The following is a 23,800-nucleotide window of genomic DNA, read 5'->3' as shown; positions in this document are numbered from 1 at the left end:
TCTTCCTTACTTTTTTGGCAGCTTTGATGGCATATTGCCACTTATGATAGATTGTTAGTTATTCCCAATTATCTCTGCATTCATCTCATTATACCACTAATTCTCACAAGTGTGACTTGCAAGAGATCTAGCTGTTATCTTAGTTTTACGAGGGAAAGATTGCAAGACCACTAGCATGTTTTCCTTTGTCCCTTCTTATTAAACCTTGATCATGCATTTTTCCTTTTCTCTACGTGAAGCTAAGTGAAATCCTCATTGGCATGGATGAGGGTTCCTTTTAAATTTAATCTATTGTTTAAGACTTCAAGGCAAGCCTCTAAGCCCCTCCACCTCTAAATTTGATAATCAAGGGTTTAACTTTGTTGGGACCTTTCCCAACTCTCCCATGTCTTTGATAGTGATCTTCATTTTTCCCTCAAGCACTTTGACATCATTCTCAACTGTAGGTCCCACTGGAATGCATGTCACCTTGTACTTAGTGCCTTCTCCTTTCTTTTTCTTTCCTCTGGCATATATAAGATTATTATAAGCCTTAATAGCACTCTTACACAAATCGATGAAGGTGATGCGAAGGAAGGGATCACAATCGTTTTTAGTAGATACTTCAATTCACACAAGCATAGCGCTCCATTGAAGAAGAGCCATCTTCGTCTGTCTTTACAGCAACAAACTCAACCGCCTATTGTTATGTACCTAATGCTAACCATAGGGTTAGCCGACGTAATATGGGGCTTAAGGACCAGGGATTAGGACAACATGCTGATTATAAGGGTCAAGGCTTATAAATAACTCTTAAGTGAATAATCCCATAAGTATTGCTTTTATTGGAAAAAGCTATATAAGTAAGAGTTATGAGTGGAGTGGTGTTACGTCCGGACAGGCCTACGATTAGGTTAACCTGCAGCTAGGGGCATGTACTAACCCATGTTAGGGTTAGGGATTAGCAAGAGATCGGAAGCAGCTTCCACTGCCTGTATAGAAAGGGATTTGGTCTTCTTTGCCAAATTATGGAGTAGCAAGAACCAGAATGTGTGGCACTTGCATGAAATAAAGACACAGAGGAAGACTCGTGAGAGGGGCAAAGGAGGAAAGAGGACCATGGCCAAACACTCACTTATTTTTTCCAGAATGTCAATTGACGTCTAGCTAGAGAGCCATATGAGGAGGAGACACACATAGTTGCATGAAAATCCCACAGCCAAGGGTTTTTTTCATTTCAAAATTTTCACAGCATTAATCTGTACGCAGAAATGCTTGCTTGACTACAACCGTTGTCTCATAAAATAGACAAATGGAAAATAAGAAAGTCAAGTCTGAGCATGCCTTTTTAAGTTCATACTGAGACCCCCTGCTTGCAGTGGAAAACAAGTCATAGTGGTTGTGAGCTGAGTACAGTTCATGAGAATCGAGGCCTTGTAAATGAGAGAGACTCACTGAAACCTGCTCAATCCCACGTGCCCTTGAAATTTCTGAACCAACCTGAAAATGTATGCATAGACCGTCACACATAGACTTCTATGCAACGGATTTGCAACAAATGCTTTCACCATTCCTAACCTGAGTGGATGTTGCAATAGCTTTCGCAATGGCCTGCTCTGTTAGACGTTGTTGTCGATAAACTTCTCTTCTGTGAGCCTCACTCTGCTTCAACATCTCTGTTAGTTTGCCGAGATTTTCCTTCAACTCTTTATTCTCCGTGTCCTTTTCCCAAAGTTGGCATCTGGAAAAAAATATTCATTGTTATATGAACTGTCATATAGTACCGTGTTGAAAAAAAATGTTTATCTAGGAAAAATAAGTACACGCGAACATGGACATAGACAGATGTGTGCACACACACACACACTTCTTCGGTAAAAATAGTCTATATTAATGTACAGAATGAAGCCTTGAAAGAGAGATCTTCACTATGATATACATCTACAAACAATGAAAAACCATTTTGTGGTTTGATGGATTCCCCAAAGATAATTAGAAAGCCATGATTCTAGGAGAATCAATCGAAATTTTGCTTCCACCATTTTGCGGTTTGATGGATTCCCCAGAGATAATCAGAAAACAATGCTTCTGGGAGAATCAATCGACACACACACACTTTCTTTTTTTGGTAATACCAAATGCAGTATATTTATATGCTCATAAATTTACATGATGGGAGGTCTCCGAAATGGAGAGTATCCCAAAGATCAGAAACATAAAAAGAAAAGCTCTATGCAAGAAGCATCCATATCACCCTCATGGCAGGCATCATATAAGGATTGCCGCAATGAGGCTCGGAAAGATTCATATGACTTGTGAATCTGCCGACCCAAGTATGCCAAATTATGCTCACTCCAAATTGTCCAAAGAGCCCAATATCTCACCCAAGAGAGAAATAGTGAGTATTGAGACAAAGACCTCATAAATCTGCCAAAGAGCCAGAAATGTTTCCCAAATCTGTGACTCGGGAAACGGAGCCGAAGATAATCTGAAATTCTCCTGAGGAGGATCCTAGAACACGGGCAGTGCCAAAGCAAATGAAGAACAGTCTCTGAAGGAGCCTGACATCTTAAACATGTGGATGGTGCAATGCGACGTTTAGCAAGTGTGACCCCCACTGACAATGTGCCTGTCATACATCTCCAAAGAAAAAGTCTTTGTTTCAATGGCAGTTTACACTTCCATAACATCCCGAGATTCTTCCGCCACCAGGAGAGGGGCTTCCTTATATGCCACAGAGAATTAGCATGTTGCTGAATCCAAGGAGCAGGCTGAAGAAGCCTGTAAGCTTTGATGGAGGTTAAGGCGGGAAGAGGAACAGGATGAGTGCATGTAGCAGAGGGTTGCAATTGCCAATCCGTAAGCCTGTCTGTGTCAGCCACAGGAGGAACAGGTAGAAAAGGATGTAATAAATCAGCAATTTTCTTCCATATAGACCTATGATGCATTCCCAATGCATAGGAAGGAGTGGCCTAAGGAAAAGATAAGACATAGCCCTGATCATCTACCACATCATGTATGTATCTAATTCCCAATTTCATGAGATTGTATGCCCGAACAGGTTCCTGTAAAGCGAGTGGAATGTCAAAGATGGCACTCCAATGAATACTTTCTTTCCTCATTGAGTTTGTCCCCGAGCAATTATCAGGAGCCCATTTGACCTTAGAAAGTACTTGTTTCCAATCAAGTATCCAAGCAGTAGAGAAAGGACAGCCAGGTATCTTCCCTACAAATCTCCCAATGACAATCTCCCAATGATCAGTAATCCAATGACCATAAGCACAAGTCCTCATGTTGACACACATGGATGCTAGCATACAAGGCCATGGCTATTGTTGGCGGAAAAAAGTATGCAGCATAGTCGCCTTCCTTGCAAGTACATGATATCTTATATTGAGGACATTAACTCCACCATGCATCCTAGGAGAGCACACCATTTCCATCTTCATCAGTCTCAATGCTTTCACAGCAGTTTTTGTCCTCCATAACATCTCCATAGCTTGAGACATAAAGGCTGAAATATCCCCGGAGGACCAATGCAACAAAGGCAAATAGAACTGGACATAGGACATTACAATGGACTGTACTATTCTGAGCCTGACATGAAGAGGCCAAGTAGAAATCTTCAAGTATTCCAGTTTATGTTGAAGTCTTTGGAAGATCCGATGAGGATGAAGTCCCGCATCCAGTATCCTGTGAAGCCTATGCACAATCATTTTGGTAATGAGTTTGTAAACTACAGGCATCAAAGTAATAGGCCTCCAATCTGACATATGGTCACACAGATGTTTTTTGGGCACAAGTTTGACTATGCCATGCTTCCAAGAGTGCGGCAACTGATTTTTTTGCCAGGCAACATTGATCATTTGCAAGAGGACTTCTTTCAAATCATCCCAAAAAGAAATATAAAATTCCACCGTAAGGCCATCCCAGCCAGGGGACTTATATTTGCTAAGGTGGAACAATGCATTATCAAGTTCTGTGTCAGTAAAAGGTCTCTCCAAGGTAAGAGCATCATCCATTTCCACTATTCCAGAAACATATTGGAGAAATTCAGTCCTAGCCTCAGTCATTTGAATTGATGGGGAACTAGGAGCGGAGAATAATTTCTGGAAGTAATTCTGGCATTCATCTTGGAGATCAGAGAAAGAGTGCGTCCAAGAGCCATCTAACACACACACACACACACACACACACATGCATGCACAAACATGCATACATAAATTCATATTCATGAAGCCCCGCAATAAAGATACACATTGATGAATAGTGGAATTCAATGTAACCTGGCATCTACAGCTGTATTGAAGATATACTGAAGCAAGCCTTTTGCGTCCGCCATAGTTCGCAACTGTTGCCAGCGACCAGGGCCAATACAACTGCGTTCACGTTCCTCTGCCTCTGAGAGCTCTGAAGCCATTGCAACCAATGCATTTGAAGAATTGTCTAGCATACTCTTCAGAAGTTCAGCTCTTGCCCGTCTAGCATCAGGTTTGATCAAAGAATTGGCAGAAGCTGAGGGGCTGCAATCAAAGAAAGGATGCAAAAATAAATAATGTAATATTAGTGTAAGCATCAAAGTAGGAAGACATATCTTCAGAGAAGCATGCTCATGAAACAAAATGCAATTATTCACCACTCATCAAACTGACACCTGTCGGGTTCTAGCATGTTTTGTTGCTCCTCTTGCCTAAACTCCTCGAGTTCTCTAGCCAAAGAATCCCTCCTATACACATTTTCAGAGGCATCCATGAATAGGTTAGTCCAGTGTTTTAAGAGCTTTACTAAATCACTTACCTAAATAGACCAACCCGAATATCTTCAACTTTTGGAACCCAATGACTACAGTTAAAATGAAGCTGGAGGCTAGGCATTGAAAATTTTGAAGAGTGAATTGCATTCCTTCAGTTAGAAGATCTGTTGTGCGATCAAATGTTCTGTGTGCGTGCATGCGTTAGAAAAGAAAGAAAGTTATACTAAACGTCTCCTAAAGACCCAGTGGGTCTATGAGACCAAACTGATACAATGCGATCCATTGTATGTCTCGTCATGGAAATGAAAAACAAAACAAGTAAAAATAACATAGGTCTCTGAGAGTATCATGGGGAAGTTTATAGGGTATAAGCACAAGCACAAGAGACTCTCATCATGGAGTACATGAGAATATGAAGCATGTGGGGAACATCATCCTCCAGTAGAGAGAGAGAGAGATCTCATCAGCTGACAATTGAAATGCAATGAACAGAAATTACTTACAATTCAGTCTGCTTTTCATAATTGCTGCGAACTTCATGAATATGCACTGCAACTTCCAATTCCTGATCTACAGATTGCTGTAACATTTTTTTATTCATCTGGAATTATAATAAAGCAGAAATTAGAAACTCTTGAAAACGTCTCAGAAGAACAATGGCAAACGCATTTCCTTAGCATCTGAAAGCTAGTTGTGTTGATACAAGTGTGAATTGAACATAGCATACGACACACAAGTATGCTGTGTTTTTTCATATCAGGGAAAGGACAAGAGCTTATACTTGTTTAGCTGATCCATTGGCAGCATTAGTCCCTGTAAAACATGATACCCTTTAGAAAGCTACTCACCATTCCTTCCCTCTCACCTTATAAACTCAGAAGTCTCAACTATTACCGGCACTAGAACTTTCTCTGGCAGACAATTTGCGAGCTTCAAGGAGATCTTTTAAGCGACGGGTAGCCAATGCAGCCTCTTCTGTTTTTCGCTGCAAAACCTGTTGGCAGAAGCAGCATCATTTAGTGTTTCAATTAAGTCGACATAACAAGCAGCAGAGAGAGGGTAGAAACATAGACGATTGTACCATTTTCTGACGTTGGTTGAGAGCCTGGAGCTTGAGCATCTCACGTTCATTCTTACGCCCCTCCTTCCTGAGCTGTTTACACATATATCACAAAGAGGGAACCTTGATTCACACCCAAAAGAACACTAAACTTGTCTTGTTGATACCAAGAAAGGTCATGCAAATCACCTGCAAAAGCTCCTTTTCTCGGGCTACTTTCCAATATCGAAAATATTCTGATTCTTGTTTGATCCTATGCTGCAGCTGAACCTGAAGTTTAACAAACAAGCGCGCCACAGTAAGTTATCCTGGTAAACTCTCTGCTGATTATTGTTTTGAGTTAGTACAGTTGACTGTCACCCAGAACAAGACAAAATACAACGGATGTGCGTGTGCATACATGCAAGCCAGCAGCTTGAATGCGCACATGCACATGCATGCATATATGTGTTTGCGTGCAAACAGGCATGTCATGTGCACGTGTGATTGGTTCAGCAACTAGTTTTGTAAACCTTGTACCTTTTGTGATTTGATACGCTGGATCTCCTCCTGCAAGTGTTTTGCTGCATCATCACTACGGAGTTTTTGCTTAAGAAGCTGGGCTTGATTGTCTTGCTTTTGTTTCAGCTCTGCAAACTAGTAACAAATCAACCAGTAGTCTTTTAGAGAATATGCAACATCTCATTATACACAAAGACAAGGACACACAATGCCTTATATCAACTTCACAAATTTCATTATCCCAGTGAGGAGTGTAAGCTTCCTGGGACTCAAGACCTAGTCACACCGTACCTGGGACTCTAAATCCTTCAACTTCTCAACATATGCATCTTGCATTTTCTGAGTCTGCTCATCCGAAACACAAGCAAGATTTTCGATTTCCAACAGCAATTCATCCCTTTCCATCTGATCAAAAGATGAAAAACCATGGGGGTTAGCATTTTGACCTTCACCCCTAAGTTCCAAAAAACTCCATTATCAAGAGACTGTCACATAAATACTTCCAAAGTTCTCTTTTCCTCTTCGAGTTCCATCAGCTTCTTCTCAAACTGTTGCTTCAACACAGCATTATCAGGCTTGATAATCATCTTCATTTCAGCCTGAATGAATGTCACAAATCTCCATTGTTACCACAATAACCTCTCATCTCCCTGTGCTTTGAATGCAAAAGAAAGCTTGCAAGCTTAAGCAAGCATGTTGCTCATTATTCCGTACATTCTTAAGTCTGACTTTGTTCACACACTCTATGTACACAAGGACCAAAAATACCTCTTTTTTTTGGAGTCTTTCATTCAATTCCTGAAGCTCTTTGTCCATAGATACTTGTAAACGTGTGTGATCCAACTCTTCTGCAGCTGCTTCATCTTTTCCCATTGCCATGTTATAATAGTCTAATTAACATCCAGGCAGTCACTACATGCATGCATTTGCCAATTTAAAAACAACCAACATGGCCAACCTTCTCCTTCTTCAGGTGTACTTGAGATCATCTGTCCCAAATCTCTTGGATAAATTTCATGCAGCTCCAAATAGTCCCCATTATGCACAACTGAGCCATTTATACACCTAACAAATGGTCGTGGTGGCGATGACGACATGAGAGTCTGTGACTTGACGTTCTCAATCTGGTGTATATTGGATTCCAACTCCTTAATCTTTGTTGTGTACGCATGCAGCAATTCTACACTCTGTACAGACTTCTATAATCATAAGATTACTTTGGTGATCTAAAGTCTTACAGGTTCAGTTTGGCATTTCTAGGGCTAAAATGTGTACCAAATGCTCAAGGAGTATACTAGTGTAAAGATAAATATATTGAAAACATTCTTACATCATTCAAATAGCATGCCTGATATCCATCATCGCCATCAACCTCATCCCAAGTCTTGCCACTGCATAGTAGGTCAAGTTTATGGCGCAAGTCATCTCTTTCAATCTACAACAAAAAGTTGATCGAGACAAATCAACAAAAACTCAAGAGTACAAGTCATAAATACTGATTGAAATAATGCATAAAAACGTTTTAAATATGATAGATTAATCACCAAGGCATCGAGAACGCGTTGTGCACAAAATTGCAATCTCAAGGGTACAAGTCATAAATACTGATTAAAATAATGCATAAAAACGTTTATATGATAGATGAATCACCAAGGCATCGAGGACGCGCTGTGCACAAAATTGCAAACCATCACGTGCATGTTGTAATTCTTGCTGAAGTTCTGCGTTATTAGCTTCAAGCCATGCAATCTTTTGTTTCAGCATCTGTGCAACAACAAGAATTTTTACATTAATGGATTTCCAATTATTTAAATGCTATATATACTTGTCTTATTTGTGATTAATAGAAATTGGTTTCAGCTTCTATGAAGCAGCATCTCACAACAGGTTTGGCAACGTCTCATAATACATGAATGAAGTTGCAGCATCTCACAACAGGTAGCATGGCCATGTAGGCCGTAGTTATCAAAACATGAAACGTAAATGCAACAGCATGTCACCCAAACACAATGCATCATTAATCTATGAAAAGGCAAATGGATGAAAATGCCACCTGTACATAATAACCAGAATCCATTCTATACATAAAGCAGCCACACATGCAGTCCGTGCAGCCAGACAAGAGTTCAACAACAGCCTAATAGTAACCAAGAAATCCAGCCCTTACAAGACATAAAAATGTGAGAGAATTGATGAAAACAGGTAGAGGGAGAGGAGACACACACACAGGAGCAAACCCTAATGTATATTGCAAACCCTAACCATAGAGGGAAGCCATCTCCCTTCTCACACAATGCATAAAAGCCATAATCCATAATACACAACACACACACACTGTGTTGTGTCCACACACAGCTAACCCTAGCTAATGTCCACACACTATGACCAGCTGGACACGGTCATTTATGTCTCACACATGTTCCTACCTAACATGCCAGCACATAGCGCAACTGGCACAAGCTGACATCGAGCTTGAATCTCAACAGCCCCTCTCAAGCTCATGATGTACTGCCATAGATGAAGATGTAGATGAGCTTGGGCTATCAAAGCTCTCAACACTCAAGCTCATCCCACGTACTCCCAACATAGTACAGAAGTACTCAAACTTCTCCCTGCTAAGTGGCTTTGTAGAGATGTCGGCCACCTACTCTTCAGTCTTCACATACTGCAAATCCACTGTACCATCCAACACTTTCTCTCTGACAAAATGATAGTGGACCTCTATGTGTTTAGTCCGCGCATAAAAAACTGGATTCTTCGCCAACTGTATGCTGCTCATGTTGTCACAATGAATGATAACCTTGCCATCAATAGGCTCACCCAAATCAGCCAAGAGACTCTTTAACCATACTCCTTCACATGTAGCAATGGCTGCACCCCTGTATTCAGTCTCTGTACTAGATAAAGCAACAGTAGGTTGCTTTTTGCTACTCCAACTCATCACTGCACTTCCAAATGTAAAGGCATAACCACTAGTAGACCTCCTGTCATACGAGGTACCTGCCTAATCTACATCTGTGTAGCCATGTACAACCAAGCCTTTACCATGCTCATAAAGAAGACCATAATGTGCAGTGGTCTTTACATATCGCATAATATGTCTCACTGCATCCAAATGAGGTTTTCTGGGACTCTGCATAAATTGGCTTACTAGTCCCACAGCATAACTGAGATTCGGGCATGTGATAGTCATGTAAATAAGACTGTCAACAATCTTTCTATACATAGATGGATCATCCAACTCTTCACCAAAATCAACCCGCAGCTTTACATTAGGCTCCAAAGGTGTACTCATTGACTTACACCCTGTCATCCCATATTTTGCCAACATATCAAATGCATATTGGCGTTGCACTAACCATGTACCTGCATAGTCTTTGATCACTTCAATCCCAAGAAAATATCTCAATTCACCCAAGTCTTTCATGTCAAACTGCCCACTCAATGCCTTCTTGACATGCATCACATCTGTAGCATAATCTCCCGTGACAATCAAGTCATCCACATAGATAACAAGTAAGACAATCCCATGATCTGTTTTCTTCACATAGAGTGAAGAATCTGCTGAAGAAACCTGAAATCCAAGGGAGATAAGATATCGGCTTATCTTATCACTCCAAGCACAAGGTGCTTGCTTCAAACCATATAATGCTTTCTTTTTAATCTGCATACATGAGTGGGATACCTCGGGTGTACATATCCTTCTGGCTGTGCCATATAAACTTCCTCTTGTAGATCACCATTTAGAAATGCATTTTTCACATCCATTTGATGCATTTTCCAACCATTTGTTGCAGCCATAGCAATGACTGCTCTCACTGTTCCCATCTTTGCAACTGGACTAAATGTTTCATCATAGTCCAAGCCCTGGGTTTGTGCATAACCCTTAACCGCGCTTTATGTCGCTCAATGGAACCATCTGATTTGCATTTCACCTTATAAACCCATTTGCAACCAATGACATTTTTACCTTGTGGTAAGGCAACCAAATCCGATGTTTCATTATGAGCCAAAGCGTCCATCTCAACATCCATTGCCTTCTCCCATACATGCTTCCCAATAGCTTCTGTAGCATAGCATGTAGGTTCCACATGCTTCACCAAAGAGGTCATATATGCGTAATGCATAGCAAAGTCACGATGTGTCAATCTGTCAACTGGATACCTAACCCTTTGGGACCTCCGCAATGCATGCGGATCACTCTGAACACCTGTCACTCTAGCATGTGGAGGCACATATCTATCCTGCCTTGCACCAGGTGTGCGTAAAACTGATATGCCAAGTTTCTCATTCAAACTTTCTGAACTTGACGACTCATAACCTGTAATGCCAATTCCTTCAACCTTCTTTTTACCTTTATCCACAGCACTACTCCCAGTGCTCACACTGTCATGTCTCAAGCGTCCTGACCATGGACGTATAGAGCTACTCTCAGACTCTGCTGGCCCAGACATAGAAATAGAACTTGCTTGTGGCAAGTTCACATGCACATCAGCATCAACGGAATCAATGACACCCTCATCCTTTGCTTTGTACCAACTAGCAAGTTCATCAAACACCACATCTCGTGAGATAACCACTTGCCTAGTTTGTGGATTGTAACATTTATATGCCTTGCGATCCTAAGCATATCCAACAAACACACACTTTTCTGTCTTAGGATCCAACTTCCTCCTCCTCTCGTCAGGCACATGTACATAAGTTATGTAACCAAACACTTTGAGGTGTCCAATGTCTGGCCTAAAACTTGTAAGCCGCATCTCTGGCGGACTTCCATGTATGGCTGTTGTGGGTGTCTTATTAAGTACATACACCGCTGTGGCACACGCTTCTTCCCAATAATAGTCTGGCATGCTCTTTACATTGAGCATCGCCCTGGCCACATCACAAATGACTCTATTCTTCCTCTCAGCAACACCATTTTGCTGAGACGTGTACCTGCAAGTTAACTGCCTTCTTATGCTATGCTTTCTCAAGAAATTCTCAAAAGCATGTAAGGTGTATTCACCACCTCCATCTGTCCTCAAACATCTTATCTAAGAGCCATATTGCTTCTCTACAAAAGCTTTGAAGTCCATAAATTTTCCTAACAGTTCACTTTTCTCTCCGAGAAAGTAAATCCAAGTCATTCTGCTGAAATCATCAATGAATGTCACATAATACAAGTTGCCTTTAATGGATGGGTTCCACGACCACGTGATGCAAATCTCCCCCTGCCTCTAAATCCCCTTTATGAATAGAAAGCCTGATTTTTGCCATTATCATCATGGCTAGTAGATGCATCATGAAAAGAGTCACCGAGTTTGATTTCCTCAACAAGCAAGAGTGAAACCAACTCATCAAAATCTGGTAAACCTGTACTCCGAACCGAGATAGATGTATCAAAAGACTTATACTCCTTGCCAAGACCACGCAAGGTAATGTCTACCAAATCTTCATCAAGCATGGGGGCATTGATTGTTGCCAATGCATCTGCATACTTCTTTATCTCTTGGACATAATCATGGATGCTCCTTCCTTTCCGATGCATCCTTGGAATTCTCAGCATCATGTATATGTATGAGTATAGCATCATAGATACATATAGACAGGTAATGCAAAACTTTGTATGCTCTTTTTGACCATTGCTTATGAGCTACAACCTGTTGCTGTGTAGGTTGTCGGCGTAGTTCCGGCTCTAGCTCCGCACCTGTAATAACAAGGTTCCAAAAACCTTTTCCCTTCAGAAAACTTTTAATCCTGTACTTCCATGCCTGGAAGTTCTTCCTATCCAACTTTTCACCCACAATTTGTACTGGGTTGTCTGACATATTTGCTCAATGCAAATGCACCTTCCGCACACGTCCAAATCTGTAAACGAGCCTTCCTCAGCTCAACCACACTCTAATAAGTGTTCCATATACTCCAAAGTACTCAACAAACTTCACTTTTGATGTAGAAAATCAAACTGATTGCATCCAAAATGAACTGGCATACGCAGTCCAAGATACCCTGTTTTGGCGCGCTTTCCAAGGCTTCAAATTGCAATGTAGTGGTTCAATCAAGTGTGGATAACTTGCATTGACACCTAAACAAGCTCAATGTTGCATATCAACACCAACCAAGGTGCGTACATACCAAATTTGTCAAATCTCCTTCTCTGTTTTGAGAAAAACCAGTAAAACCAGAAAAGACCAATAGTAAAATTGCTGTAATTCCTTTGATTCTTGTCCAAATTGAGAGACCAAGCATTCATTAGCTTAGCATTGATGTCTACTAACTCCGTGTAAAAGGAATTAGACCAATTGTTTAAGATGAGAGAGTAATTAACCGATTAATCACTTTTTGTTTCAGTAATCACAATAAATAGCCTGTTTAATCAGCTCATTTCCAGCTCCATAACGCATAATTGCTTCAACCAAACATATAGCATCCTTCTCAAGTGTATATACCACACAATTGCTAAGGAGATTTTGGAATTTATCAACCACAAGACTTGATTTTTGGCCTCCACCTAGCAAAAAGATAAAAAACTCCTCTGTTTCCTCATGACAGTCTGCGCCGCCTGCTGTAGAGGTGAATTTGTTTGTTTGTAGTGGTATTTGGGAGCATATATGGTTACCTAACACTCCAAGGCATGTGCACAATCCATCAATTGACTGAGTTTTGCAAAAAACTAGCTCTAATTGCATCCACAATGAGCATCTTTCTCTATTTTTGTGAAGGCTTCAAACCAGTGATTTTCCTCTCACATAAATGCATCAACTTGGCTCCAAATTCAATGTAGGGCTTGCACATGAGTTGCCAATACATTAATCCTTGTCACATACATGTTCCTTTGTCAGATTGCATCTATTTTCACAATACATCACTGCTTTCAAGCTCCGATGGAAAGCTTGCAAAAAACCAGAATTTTCTTTTGCTTTGGGCAACCCTGATTTGCCTTTGTTTGTGCTTGAATCACCTGCAATCCGCTCAAGGGTGTTTAGTAGTCCTTACCCGGTAGGCCAAGCTCTCAGATTTGATAGAAATCGGTGTGCTCCAAGCTTCACAGCATCAATGGCAAGCTAATGAATGCTAAGCTAATGAATGCCTGGTCTCTCAATTTGGACAAGAATGCTAAGCTAATGAATGCCTGCTTCTTCACAGCTTCTTCTCCCTCTTCTCTCACTCACTCATAAACCCTAATAGAGAGCACCAAGCTCTGATACCATGATGAAAAACAGATAGAGGGAGGAGAGACACACACACAGAAGCAAACCCTAATGTATATTGCAAACCCTAACCATAGAGGGAAGCCATCTCCCTTCTCACACAATGCATAAAAGCCATAATCCATAATACACAACACACACACTGTGTTGTGTCCACACACAGCTAACCCTAGCTAATGTCCACACACTATAAGAAATATTGGTAATGTCTATTTTTCTTCCTTAAGCAATAGGTTTGTGTTAACCACATTTGGTTGACATTACTTTTGATGCAGAGTCAATTGCCACTTTGTGCCACCCGTTTGTAACCAAACCATGCGCTTAATGATAATTGATTATGGGATCTAGCTGAGCCTACAATATTGTGTATTGCTGGCTAAAATGGAATTTGCATATACATAACCTAGGTATTGGGGCCCTGGACATAATATGGACGGCTACACACTTGTAAATTAGGGGACTTCTGTCATGCCGATCGCTCAACCTCCTAGTGGTGGAAGCTATGCACGCTCACTCTCCACTCCTTGTCACCTTGAGATCCGTCGAGTATTGAGAGATGCTTGGATGGAGAGCTATGTAGGCGTCTTCAACTCCACAACACGCTAGCATCACACACACACTATAGAGAACCCTAATATGTATTTGGTTGAGTACCTCTTCATATTGTGGATTCTCTTATCTTTGTATATGGTGTGTTGAGTGTTGTGTGAAGTAGAAGAAGATTTTCAGCCTCTCACCTTGTGTGTTCTCTTTTAGGGTTTTGTGAGTGTGTGTGTGCTTGCAAGAGCTCAAGCTCTCTTCTCCCTGCATCTTTTCATGGTATCAGAGCCTGGTTCATGCTAAGGACTGAGCTGCAAGCAAGAGAAGCACAGGAAGCGGTACGAGGGTAAGAGCTTCATCTACTCTTCCCTATTTGTGTTGGCGACTACACCCTTGTCGGGAGCTCTATGGGAGGCACCGGCAAACGATCTCTGATTGAGGAGCTTTCTTCAAGGGAGTAAAGCTATAGGGCAACTTTACTGTCCTATCGGACTGTCCTATCGGACATCATTTTTCAAGCCGAAAACGCGTTTCGGGCACATTAGGACCTCCGTTTTTCAGAAAGCAAGCGATTTCGAGCACTGCGGGTAAGTCATCGATTCTATGCAGAACTCTGTTTTAAGAATTGCAGGAAGACAGATTGGTTGTGCAGACATTGTGTGTGTTGCAAGGAGGTAAAACAGTTGCCATTGGGTGTATATATGCACATTGAGGTCACTGGTTGTGACATTTGAGTGTAGTACAATACCGCTGCAGAAAATACAACAGTTTGTGCAAGACAAACCAGAGTGCTGTTTTTTATAAATCTGTGTGCCTGGCAAGATGTCAAATGATGACATAAACCAGATTGTTGCTGAGAAGCTTGACAAGAACAACTTCCATGCTTGGAGGTTCAGGTTGACAAATTTCCTAATGGGAAAGAGTTACTAGGACTACATAGAAGGTGAGCATGAAGAGGCACTGGAGATACCGGAGATCAATCCGACTGCTGCAGATGTGAAAGATTTTAAGGATTGGAACCAAGGAGCCAGAAAAGTTATATATTGGCTCTCTATCAGTATACAGGATACCATGATTGGACACATACAGGATGCCAAGTCCCCCAAGCAGACGTGGGACATCTTGATAAAACTCTATGAAACGAATACCAAGGCACGAAAGATACAATTGAAGAATGAACTTCATACTGTGGAGAAAAAGAGTATGTCTAAGAATGACTATGCATTGAAGATCAAGGGTATTGTGGAATCCCTTGCATCTATTAAAATGGAGGTGCTGAGCAGAAGAACAGGCACATTGCTGAGATTGCGCGAGCATTGATGGGAGAGAAGAATATGCCGCATAGCTATTGGGCTGAGGCTGTTTCTACAACAGTTTACATCATGAACAGGACTCCAACTGCAGCCATACATGATGTAACTCCAGAGGAGAGGTTTACTGGCAGAAAACCTAATTTGTCTCATCTGAAAGTCTTTGGATGCATCGTATATGTGCATGTGCCAAATGAGCTGAGAACTAAGCTGGATCCAAAAGCTAAAAAATGTGTGTTTATTGGATATTCCCTTGAGCAAAAGAGATATAGGTGTTATAACCCTGCTACACGTGAATTGAGGGTAAGCAAGGATGTTGTTTTTGATGAGATGAGCAGCTGGTATGCTGCTGAAAAAGAAGCTGTTGGGGCTAATGTGAGTGGAAATGTGGTTGCAGAGAATGCAAGTCAGCAATCACAGTCTTTGAGTGGACCAGGAGAGTCCTCATCTAGTGGTTCAGTTGATAGACCATGGAGTGGCAGGCTGCGTCATAATACCAGTCCTACAAATGTGATTAGTACATCACATAAAGGCATAGAGAAAGTAGTTGAGCCCCTTAGTATGCCTGACATTTCTGTAGGGCATTCTCATGTTGATGGAGAGTCTAGGGGCTCAGAGATGAGCCTTGATGAGGATCTTGGGATACCAGCTATGAGAACACCTAGTGTAAAGAAGGCTATGGAAGCCATGAATGCAAAGCTGCGAAGATCTCGGAGAGTAAAGAAGCCTGTGCAGAGGTTTACCTATGATGGTTATGTGGCACATCACTATGCATACATGGCAAAAGTTGTACAGGTTGTAGAGCCCACATGCATTGATGAGGCTGTTGGAAACGTGTGTTGGGAGAAAGCTATGGATGAGGAGATGGATGCACTATATGGAAATGAGACTTGGGATTTAGTGCAATTGCCTGAAGGCAAGAAAGCCATTGGATGCAAGTGGGTGTATAAAGTAAAGCATAACAGTGATGGAAGCATAAGCAGGTACAAGACTAGATTCGTAGCCAAAGGATGTGCGCAGACATATGGCATTGATTATGAGAAAACTTTCAGTCCAGTTACCAAGATGACAACAGTGAGAGTTATGACAGCAGTGGCTGCGTCAAAGCAATGGTCTTTACATCAGATGGATGTAAAGAATGCATTCTTGCATGGGGATTTGCAAGAAGAGGTGTATATGTTGCAGCCACCTGGTTATGAGGATGTGAGTCACCCCGAGCATGTTTGCAGGTTGAAGGAAGCCTTGTATGGCTTAAAACAAGCACCAAGAGCATGGTCTGACAAGATTTCTGAATATCTTGTCACTATTGACTTTCATGTAGCTAATGCAGATTTCTCGCTGTATGTAAGACACAGTGATAGAGGGGTTATGCTTGTTGTCATCTATGTAGATGACCTGATCATTACAAGGGACCATGATGCAGAGATCTTTGATGTAAAGATCTTGCTTAGACATAAGTTTAAGATGAAGGATCTGGGAGAGCTCAGATATTTCTTGGGCATTGAGGTGATTAGGTCACCACATGGTATTGGATTACTGCAGAGACAGTATGGCTTGGACATGTTGTCCAAGTATGTTATGACAGGCTGTAAGCCTATCTCAGTACCATTGGATCAGAATGGCAAGTTGAGTGCAGATTCAGGAGAGATTTTGGAGGATCCTACTATGTATAGGCGCATAGTAGGAAGCTCGATCTACATGATGATCACTAGGCCAGATTTGAGCTATGCTGTTGGGTTGGTGAGTCAGTTTATGCAGGTTCCTCGGAAGCCGCATTTGGATGCATTGAGACGCATACTAAGGTATGTGAGGTCTACTTTGCATTGTGGACTATTTTATGAAACTAGGACAGAGATATGTGTACATGGGTACACAGATGTTGATTGGACTGGTAGTATCTCCGATAGAAGATCTACTAGTGGCTTCATGTTTTCTTTTTTCTTTTTTTCTTTTTTTCTTTTTCCGAGAAAAGATCCTTTCATTAGTTATGTAAAAAACGCCCGTAGGGCTACAAAAGAGATCTCTCCTGCTCCTAACAAAGAGAAGAGCAGTGAATACATCATGGCAGCCCGGGAGACTCTCCCTAGGTGCTGCAAAATACAAGCATCAGTCTAAAGGACTGAGCGGCTAAATCATACAATGGGGGGGGGGAAGAGCCAAACAGGTGGCCTGTAGTGCCAACGGGGGGATCCCGTGTGTAGGGTGTAGAACGGGCCGCAGCGCCAAGTGGTATGAAAGGCCTGGCGCCGTAAAATCGCCTCATCCGAGTCTCCCCGGATGCGGTCGTACTGTCCTCGCAGGGTGTGGATCAACTCCTGCCAAATCCCCCGAACAGTCTCTGCTGGTGGCTCTAATCTCCCCTCAAAGGCCGTGAAGCACCGGGCCCTCCAGGTGAACCAGATGGTGAGGCTGCTGAGGAGCTCCCATCGTAAATCCCTCTCCTGTGTCCAGCTGGCGGACGAGAAATCCGGTGCCGGAACCAGGCGAGGCTGGCCCCTAATAAATCTGATGGCCTGACTGCCCTGCTCCATCTCATAGCCCATAGCAGGCCCTGACGAAGTCGACCAAGCAGCGGCACCCCACGTAAACATACCCTCTGGAGAGAGGGGGGCTAGAATACGCAGCATCCGCAGCCAAATCTGCTGTGCCTGAGGGCAGTCCCAAAGGCAATGTCTCTGTGTCTCCATAGGGTGGCCGCATCGGACGCAGGCCGCCGGAAGACCGCTATAAACAAGCCAAGTGCCAACTGCTGAGCCCCTGTGGGCGACCAGCCACTGAAAAGCCGAGATCCTGCGGGCCTGTCGACTAGCCCAGAGTCGAGCCCAGAAATCCTCCAGGAACTCCTGTGATAGTCCCTGCAATCGCCAATGCCCCGCTGCCGCTGGAGAAACCGTCCTCCTCGCCGTCAAAATATGCCGTCCCAGCCGAACCGTATACTGGAAAAATGTGATCTCTGTGGCCTCAAGGGATGCATAAGGATCATGCCACTCGTACTCTCCGGGGTCCCACTGTAGCCGGGCCAAGGGGCGCGCTGCATATGCCCATATACGCCAATCCGGGAGCACGTCAGCAGGGTCGGGGTCAATATGCCACTTCCGAGAAGCGGCAGCCACTACCCGAATCCTCTGAAAGGTGCACTCTGCAACCAAAGGCGACTCCACCTCCACTCTCTGGAGTCGGCCCTCATCCTGAATCTCATAATAGAGGCATCTGCCATCCTCAGTGCTAGCTCTGACAGCAATCAGGATCTCCAACTGTGTGAAGGCACCCATCCACCGTGGGGCCACTGGCTCGAGAGGTGTGAACCACTCCTCTGTAAGTGCCTCCTGAATATCATCCCTCATAATCAACCCCCCTCTGAAGTGGCTCAGCCTCTCCACCTGGGTCTCCTCTGGTAGACTGCAGAAAGCCTGCCAGTCTCCAAAACTACGAGCTGGGCCTGCCGCTAAAGGTCCCCAGGCTAGACGAGGCCGAGAACCCAGCATATGACCCTGCTCTGTACGAACCGCTGGGCTCCAGATGAGCGGCTGCCTGGCCCGCTCCTCAACACAAGACGGAGGCCGCTGAGAGAGCCCCGGTCTCAGCAGCTCCCAAGCTCTCAGGATACTCAAAGCAAATCTGTCCTCCCATCCTCTACTGAGGCCTGTCCTCCTCATCTCTATGAATATCCAGCGAATCTCTGGTGCCCAAGTACCCCCTGCAGGAGGCGCCCGGGCCTGCAATCGCTGCAAGAGGAGCTCTTTCCAAGGCTCAGCGCCTGGAAGCAACCCCCGAACAATAAGCTTCCCCAATAAGGCTCTACTCTGATCGACTGGATCTATAATGCCCAAACCGCCCTGAGCCAGCGGAAGTGTAATAACTGCCCATGCAACCTTTGCCCGAGCTGGCTGACCGTCCCGCCCAGACCACAAAAAGTTCCTGATCAGCCTCTGTACCTGGCTGATGCAAGAGCTCGAGAAAATCCAGCAAGACGTAATGTACCACATAGTCGCTAACAGCACCTGATTTGCCACCACCACCCTCCCAGCCAAGGATAGTCGAGCTGTACTCCAATACAATAGCTTCTTCCGAATGCTCAGAAGAAGCGGGGCAATCTGCTGCTCAGGTGACAAATCGAGGCCAATCTGGCATCCCAAATACCGCACTGCTGTGCCGGGAGGAATCCATCTAAAACCGGGGTCCGGACTCCATGCCGGAGTGGGAGCACTACTGATCCAAAAGGCCACTGTCTTGCGCCAATTGATCAATGCTCCCGAAGCTGCACTAAAAACCTGGAGCGACTGCTCTGCCCGAATAAGATTGGCCTCTTGGCCATGCAAAAATAAGCCCGTGTCGTCTGCAAACTCAGCATCAAGCAAATCCTCCCCCCGGACTGGGAGCTGAAGTCCTCTCAAACCAACCTCCTCTGCCGTCAAATACATACTCATAGCCTCCGCAAAGAAGAGAAAAAGGAAAGGGGCGAGAGGACACCCCTGACGGACTGATCTGGTCAGCTCAAAACTCGGCCCCCGACCTCCTGCAATCAGCACCTGGCTGCGAGCTGTGGAATACAAAGCTGCCACCCCTCTGATCCATCCTGGCTCAAAGCCCAGGCGTAGCATAGTGCCCTCTAAGAATCCCCAATCAACTCTATCGTATGCCTTCTCAAAATCGAGAAGCATCACGACCAAGTCCTCGCCAAGAAACCTAGCTCGGGCCGTCGCCTCCCAGAAAGTAAAGATGTTGTCAAGGATACTGCGCTCCTTGACAAATCCTGTCTGAGTAGCATGAATCAACTCCCCCAGGAAGGGCTGGATCCTCAAACTCAAGGCCTTTGCCAAGACCTTGTATACAGTATTGAGGATCGTAATAGGCCTCCAATGCCGAATGTCATCCGATACTCCCTCCCCCTTGGGGATAAGATAGATCAAGCCCTCTGAAAAGCTCTGCGGCATCACCCCAGTGTCCAAAACATGCTGAAAGCCCCTGCGGAGGCCTGGCCCCAAAAGGTCCCAATAGCGCATAAAAAAGGCCGGCGTCAGTCCGTCCTCCCCTGGGCAACTATGTCGCGGCAGGACCCTCAAGGCCTCGGCAAGCTCAATCTCTGACAGAGGCGCACCTAGAACTGTGCGCATATGGTCTGTGACCCTCCTCTGCACATGGGCCCACACAGTCTGTCTGCATACATCTCGATCCTCAGTGGCTGGCTCCGCTGAAAGCAAGTCACGATAAAAGGCAGTGGCAATGGCTCTGATCTCCCCGAGCTCAGTAGCTATCGATCCATCCGGTCTAGCAAGCTGGCGAACCCCTGCTCGCGCATGACGGGGTCCAGTGATCTCAAAAAACTCCCCAGTCACTCTATCACCAAGCTGCGTCCACTGAGAGGCCTGACGACGATAGTAAAACTCATGTCTCTGCTCCTCTGCCTCTCTAACCTCCTGGCGTGCCTGGCTCAGCTGGGACGCCACCCACTCACATGCAGGCTGCTGCTCCTGAAGGCGCTGTAGCGAAGCAAGGCTGCGTCTCAGCCGTTGCTCCCGCTCGCGAATCTCTCCCAGTCGTGTCAAAGCTGCAGCGTGTAGAAAAGAGCTAAGATCAATGAGTCCCTGGGCACACTGGCCCGCTGCATCCTGGTCAGAGCACTGACTATCATGCCAGATCCTCTCAATGTCCTCAGCGAGACTGGGGTCTGCAAGTACCCTCTCTGGGATCCTCAACTGCAAGCTGGGCTCCCGTGTCCCCTCCTCCAAAGTCAGTATAACTGGCGCATGATCTGAAAATGAGGTGCCAGCAAGAATGCCGACGGAGCCCCCTCGCTCCCCCAACCAATCGCCCACATAAAAGCGATCAATCCGAGATAGATTAGTCCCTCCCTGCCGGCGATCCGACCGAGAGAAACTAAGACTGTCCTGAGACCGGGAGAAAGCCCCATGCTGCCATGCATCAGTGATCCTCAGTGTCATACAAAACCGGTCCCAAGCTGCAAGCTCCGTGCCGTGCACTGTAACATGACTGCCTCCCACCCTATCTGCCGGGTCCTCAAGCATGTTGAAGTCTCCCCCAACACACCAATGTGCGGCCTCTGGCAATGCATCTGTAACCTGAGTCCAGAACTCTGCTCTGGCACTAGCATGATTGGGCGCATAGATGTTGAGCACACCCAATAGCTCATCATGCATCCTCAGAATGACATACTGTGCTCTACCAGGCACAATGATCCCTCGGTCCACAATGGCCTGCCGCCATGCATCTGCAATAACCATGCATACTCCTCCCTGTCCACCCAACGGACCAAACCCTGCAGACCAGAAAGTGTCCCATCTACCAGGCATCACCGAACCATATCTCCGGATCCTGCTCTCACCCAAGTGGTGCTCCTGCATCATCAGAATGTCAATGCTGCCACCAACCAGACATCTCTGTAGCTCCTGCCTCAAGCAGCCTCGATAGCGTATAAAGTGTGCTCCGCCAAGGCCCTGTACATTCCATGAGATGATCCTCATGGATGTCCTACTGAGGTGGATGCTGTCTCAGCCGTACGGCGGGCCTTCGCAAGCGGCTTGGATGGAGAGTAGTCCCCATCCGAACGGCTGCGAGTCTGCCCACCCGGTGTACTGCAAGAATCCCGGATCAGGCGCCAGTGGCTGTGACCCATGGCGACTGCCTCCTGCTCTGACATAGTAACCTCGTGAATGCTCACATATCCTGGGTCGCGCGCCAAATCTGCAACTATGCGCACGACCAAATGCCGAATCCCGGATGTATCCACACCCCCGGGATCCAAGACAAAATGAGCCAACTCCCAAAGTCGGCCTAGCACATCTGTAACCTCCAAATCGCTCATGTGATGAGAAAACTCAACTGCCTGAGTCTTCAACGTGCTGAGAGCGAGCTCTAGAGTCCACTCCCGGTCACAAGGTCCACATAGAGGGAACGAGAAGGCCACTGCTGAGTCTAGTGCCTCCTCCCCGCGGGCCGGAGGTATCACTACATGCACTCGGATGGGTGCTGGCTCATGGGGGCCCTCTGCTCCAAAAAGCCGTGTGAAGGTATAATCAAACGCCGCCGAGCGCTGTCGAATGCCGAGGCGACTCAGCCGACTACGAATAGATGAAATCCGTGAGGCCCTAATCGGCATAGGTCTCCTCTGTGATGCTCGAGCGAGGTCAGTGCTCAGCGCCCTCCGGACTGCAGGTGAGCGCCAGGGAGCTGCCAGGACCTCCCGGGAAGGCGAGGCGGGCGGAGGGGGAGGAGGGGGAGGTGAGGGAGGAGGAGAGGGAGCCGCTGCCGAGACCGGAGCGGGGGCGGGAGGAGGCGATGGTGGAAGCGAGGCGGTGGGAGGGGATGGGTGTGGGGGAGGTGAAGGAGGGGGAGCTGGCATCTCCTGGTCCTCGGTCGCTGCAGGGGTCTCCTCCTGAAGGGGAGCAAATCTGTTCCTCACGGGAACCCAGTGAGGCTGAGACTGTGGCTGCTGCTACAGCGGTACCTGGGCGTGCTGCTGTGGCTGTCTCCCTCGACGGCGCCCCTGTCCAGGCTGCCACTCCGAGGTCTCTGTGGCCTGAGCAGGTGTCCCTGAGGCAGCCTGCCGAGCCGAATCTGTGGGCGGGCCATCCGTGGCCTGCTGCTGTGGTGAGGGCCGAGGTCTCCTGCGAGGGCAGGCCTTGGCCAAATGACCGACCTGCCTGCAAATGAAGCACTGGTTCGGGAGCCCCGAGAACTCCACTCTCTGATCTATCCACCCCCCCCCCTATCCTAGGTAGCTGAATGACCTTAGGAAGGGAGGAGATGTCAGATACCAACACTCTGACCGAAGGTAGCCCAGCTGCTCTGGCCACCACTGAAGCTGCTGAGGGGCCCGTCTCAAGAACCGAGCCCACCAGTGCTCCGAGCCTGGAGAGGAGCGGAAGATACTCCCGGCGGAGACCAGGGAAACAAACTGTAATATGGAAGAGGCGCTCTCCCTGCTCCGCCGCCGCTGGGTCAAATCCATGCTGCCAAGGCCTGAAGAAAGCCCGAGCACCCCTGATATCCAGAGGACTCATGGCAAGGACCTTGGCAACGCTCTGGGCGGCCTCGAACTCGATCTGATAATGTCCCCGGCCCAAGAGCTGTACATCAAGGATCTTGCCCACATCTGCAAGAAGGCGAGCCTGAAGTAGATCCCTGATCTCCCCTCTGCTGGGGCGAGTGCCGACTATACGGCAGATGGTGGAGTGAGCCTGAAGGCGTTCCACCTCTGCGGTGAGGCTCGCTTCCTCTTCCGGCGAAAGAGAAAGCCTGATGGGGATGACCTCGGTGGCGGGCGAGGGGGCTGCGGAAGAGTCCCTCTGAGACGAGGCGGGAGGAGTCTCCATCAGAGTCTGAAGCTCAAGCGAAGGCGAGGCGAAAGCGGAAAACCTGCAAGAAGCGGGCTGCACACCAAGAGGCGGAAGGACGGAAGACGAAGAGGGGAAAAAAAACAAAAACCCCCAAGGGGTGAAAAACA

The 23,800-nt window shown here is 45.8% G+C and overlaps 1 protein-coding gene across 21 annotated transcripts in view; it reads right to left on the bottom strand.

Annotated features, from left to right (window-relative positions):
- The window catches only part of LOC147635085 (kinesin-like protein KIN-4A), a 75,855-nt gene that overhangs the window by 28,674 nt on the left and 23,381 nt on the right, over window positions 1-23,800 (bottom strand). For 6 of the 21 annotated variants that reach the window (XM_086804361.1, XM_086804363.1, XM_086804360.1 and 3 more), the window contains exons 10-25: window positions 7,944-8,057; window positions 7,624-7,728; window positions 7,252-7,492; window positions 7,062-7,156; window positions 6,794-6,892; window positions 6,585-6,698; window positions 6,312-6,428; window positions 5,982-6,062; window positions 5,814-5,885; window positions 5,627-5,726; window positions 5,514-5,545; window positions 5,236-5,333; window positions 4,634-4,705; window positions 4,266-4,502; window positions 1,558-1,720; window positions 1,324-1,479 (exon numbers count right to left, since the gene is read on the bottom strand). In XM_086804361.1, the coding sequence (XP_086660487.1) occupies window positions 1,324-1,479; window positions 1,558-1,720; window positions 4,266-4,502; window positions 4,634-4,705; window positions 5,236-5,333; window positions 5,514-5,545; window positions 5,627-5,726; window positions 5,814-5,885; window positions 5,982-6,062; window positions 6,312-6,428; window positions 6,585-6,698; window positions 6,794-6,892; window positions 7,062-7,156; window positions 7,252-7,492; window positions 7,624-7,728; window positions 7,944-8,057 (1,896 nt within the window). Of the gene's footprint in view, window positions 1-1,323; window positions 1,480-1,557; window positions 1,721-4,265; window positions 4,503-4,615; window positions 4,706-5,235; window positions 5,334-5,513; window positions 5,546-5,626; window positions 5,727-5,813; window positions 5,886-5,981; window positions 6,063-6,311; window positions 6,429-6,584; window positions 6,699-6,793; window positions 6,893-7,061; window positions 7,157-7,251; window positions 7,493-7,623; window positions 7,729-7,943; window positions 8,058-23,800 lie in introns of all 21 variants that reach the window. The other 15 variants (XM_086804355.1, XM_086804356.1, XM_086804357.1 and 12 more) reach the window with 10 other exon arrangements.

This window comes from Cibotium barometz, chromosome 10 (genome assembly GCF_041138505.1).
Source record: "Cibotium barometz isolate CiBa-2024 chromosome 10, ASM4113850v1, whole genome shotgun sequence".
In the NCBI taxonomy this organism is placed as follows: domain Eukaryota; kingdom Viridiplantae; phylum Streptophyta; class Polypodiopsida; order Cyatheales; family Cibotiaceae; genus Cibotium; species Cibotium barometz.
This window is presented reverse-complemented; position numbering and strand designations above follow the sequence as displayed.